The sequence below is a fragment of the Terrapene carolina genome, unplaced genomic scaffold (genome assembly GCF_002925995.2).
Source record: "Terrapene carolina triunguis isolate 2854851 unplaced genomic scaffold, T_m_triunguis-2.0 Scaffold32215, whole genome shotgun sequence".
Classification (NCBI taxonomy): domain Eukaryota; kingdom Metazoa; phylum Chordata; order Testudines; family Emydidae; genus Terrapene; species Terrapene triunguis.
This window is the reverse complement of record NW_020696566.1, coordinates 6,173-9,248: the sequence shown is the minus strand read 5'-3', so window position 1 is coordinate 9,248 and position 3,076 is coordinate 6,173. Positions and strand designations below refer to the sequence as shown.

At 47.1% G+C, this 3,076-nt stretch overlaps 1 protein-coding gene across 1 annotated transcript in view; it reads left to right on the top strand.

Moving 5' to 3' along the window:
- Positions 1–2,788: 2,788 nt before the first annotated feature.
- The window catches only part of LOC112121648 (interleukin-8-like), a gene marked incomplete at its 3' end in the record, with an annotated part of 775 nt that continues 487 nt past the window's right edge, over positions 2,789–3,076 (top strand). The window contains exon 1 of the mRNA XM_024220574.3: positions 2,789–2,913. Within this exon, the coding sequence (XP_024076342.3) occupies positions 2,841–2,913 (73 nt within the window). The remainder of the gene's footprint in view (positions 2,914–3,076) is intronic.

Sequence of the window (3,076 nt, the reverse complement as noted above, 5' to 3'; positions counted from 1 at the left end):
GCCCTGGATTAGTGACTGGTCTCTTGGGACTGGGTGTAACCTGAATATGTTGTGATTTTGGGTGTAAGTGACCATAGTCCAGCTTGCCTGGGTGGCAAGATATAATGGAATCACTCCATTATAAGACTGTTAGAGTAGTTTGAGAGTTCACATTTGTTACTGGCTTGGTGAAATCTAAATACAGAACATACCACCAGTTTGGGGTGTTTGCCCTGCTTTTGACAGTCTGCCCTGAGGCAGGCACTCATAGTTGTGAGCCACTCCAGACAGAATCACAGATGAGTCCTACCTGAAGAATATAAACACACTGGAAAGCAAAATCTTCCCAATGGCAAAAGTGACTTCCTTCGAGGCCGAAGGAAATGTGAGGTTGAGTAGTTCTATGTTATTTAACCTTGACAAGCTAAGTTCAGAACTAAAATGAATACATCGATGTTATGCTGAACTAGCCACAAGATCTGGCTTCTTTATGTCTCTGGATCAAGTATGAAGGGAAGAGAAGATGAAAACATGCACTCAGGAGATGCTCTATGCTCATGGGAATGATCTAGAACCTGAGCTTTTGGCTACAATGTATTAATTTTCAACATTGTTAAGAGTGACAAAGAGTCCTGTGGCACCTTATAGACCAGGGCTAGGCAACCTATGGCACACGTGCCGAAGGCGGCACGCGAGCTGATTATCAGTGGCACTCACACTGCCCAGGTCTTGCTCACCGGTCTAGGGGGGCTCTGCATTTTAATTTAATTTTAAATTAAACTTCTTAAACATTTTGAAACCTTATTTACTTTACATACAACAATAGTTTAGTTATATATTATAGACTTATAGAAAGAGACCTTCTAAAAAGGTTAAAATGTGTTACTGGCACGCAAAACCTTCAATGAAAGTGAATAAATGAAGACTTGGCACACCACTTCTGAAAGGTTGCCGACCCCTGTTATAGACTAACAGACGTATTGGAGCATAAGCTTTCGTGGATGAATACCCACTTCATCAGACACATGCGTCACATGCTGCTGACGAAGTGGGTATTCACCCACAAAAGTTTATGCTCCAATACGTCTGTTAGTCTATAAGGTGCCACAGGACTCTTTGTCGCTTTTTACAGATCCAAACAAACACGGCTATCCCTCTGATACTTGACAACATTATTAAGATATTGTGACATGCAGGATAAGAGTGTTACTGGAGTCATCACATTTTTGCATGACAAAGCTTGGAGTAATGTTCTCCCGAATGTATTCATTGAGATGAGACTGTATTTGGCTGTACCATTGCCAGCTGTGAAGCAGAGAATTGTTCTGGAAGCTTGCCTAGGTGAAAACCAGTCTTTGGTCAAATCTGATAGAAAAAGCTTAATGCTCTTGCTGTTCTGATAATCAAATGTAATGTCCTTTGTACACTCTTGTCTGAGCAAATAATAACTGAATTTGTGGCACTTAAAGTTTGCAAAGTGCCAGTTTAAACACGCAGCATTTCAGGACTCAGTGTTTTACGTTTTATGTTTGTCCGGCCAGTATACAATCTGTTCATTGTGTTCAATTTCCGTTTAGTCAGTAATATACATGAGGTTGACTTTCCCAAACCAGGTACTCTTTTGCTTTCATTAATACCCTGTTTACATGAAAGGGGACCTCCAAAAAACATTAGCCCAGGGGTCTCCAATCTCCTTAATTGGGCCGTGCTTAGAAACAATACATCTTTTAGGGGATTTCATCAGCTCTGACCATTTTACAGATTCATAGATTCTAGGACTGGAAGGGACCTTGAGAGGTCATCGAGTCCAGTCTACTGCCCTCATGGCAGGACCAAATACTGTCTAGACCATCCCTGATAGACATTTATCTAACCTACTCTTAAATATCTCCAGAGATGGAGGTTCCACAACCTCCCTAGGCAATTTATTCCAGTGTTTAACCACCCTGACAGTTAGGAACTTTTTCCTAATGTCCAACCTAAACCTCCCTTGCTGTAGTTTAAGCCCATTGCTTCTTGTTCTATCCTTAGAGGCTAAGGTGAACAAGTTTTCTCCCTCCTCCTCATGACACCCTTTTAGATACCTGAAAACTGCTACCATGTCCCCTCTCAGTCTTCTCTTTTCCAAACTAAACAAACCCAATTCTTTCAGCCTTCCTTAGTGTTATCAATCTTTACATATTATTTAGTGATTTGATTGGAGAGCAGGGGCAGAGGGGATCTAGAGTTGGGAACTGATGATGGCTTAGTAAATTGAAATAAACTAGCTGGGAGCTCAGAGCTGGTGGCTAGCCATTGTAATGGTTCTGTATTAAAGGGTTATTAATAATAATAATAATAAATATGCACGAATATTAACTAGTTGTGTATTAACGATCCCACTTGGAACCTTAGCGTTACATCTACTTGTCGAATGGAACCTTTGACATGCTGGTGAATGTTATTTTCCCCGGGGAAACCCCAGGCACTCCTGGGGCGCTGGGTGCATAGACAGCACAGCTCTCCTAGTAATGATTACCTGGCTGCTTCCAGCACGCAGGGCCAGTGATCCCCGGGCAGCATGACCCCGCCTGGGCAGGGCCGCGATGGGTTAGCCCCAGGGCAGGGTGTTATTTCTCTCTCACACTCACAGCCTGACCCATCCACGGCCCATGTGAGGCACGGGATGGGGAATGCGAACTCCCCGCCGCCCCTCCCCGGGTGAGTGAGCCCCGCACCTCGGCATGGGGCTCCCAGGAATTCCCCGCGGGCTGCGGGTGGCTGACCCAGCGGGCATAAAAGCGGCTGCGGGGCGCTGCGGTGGCTCAGAGCTGAGCCGAGCCCAGATCCCCCAGCACCAGCCTCCGCCGCCAGCCCGGACCATGAGCCGCCCAAGGAGCTTCGCCCCCGGCACCCCCCTGCTGCTGCTGCTGGCCTGCGCCGCGCTGTGCCGGGGTAAGGGGCTCGCTGCGCCGGGGTGGCCCCGGGACCCGGGCTGGGGGAGTCTCGCTTCCCACTGGGGCTTGGAAGGACGGATCGGACCCAGGTGTCCGAGAGCCTGCCAGATGCGGGGAGTCCCGGGGGGATGGAAGGGACCCAGGTGTCCGAGAGCCGGCCG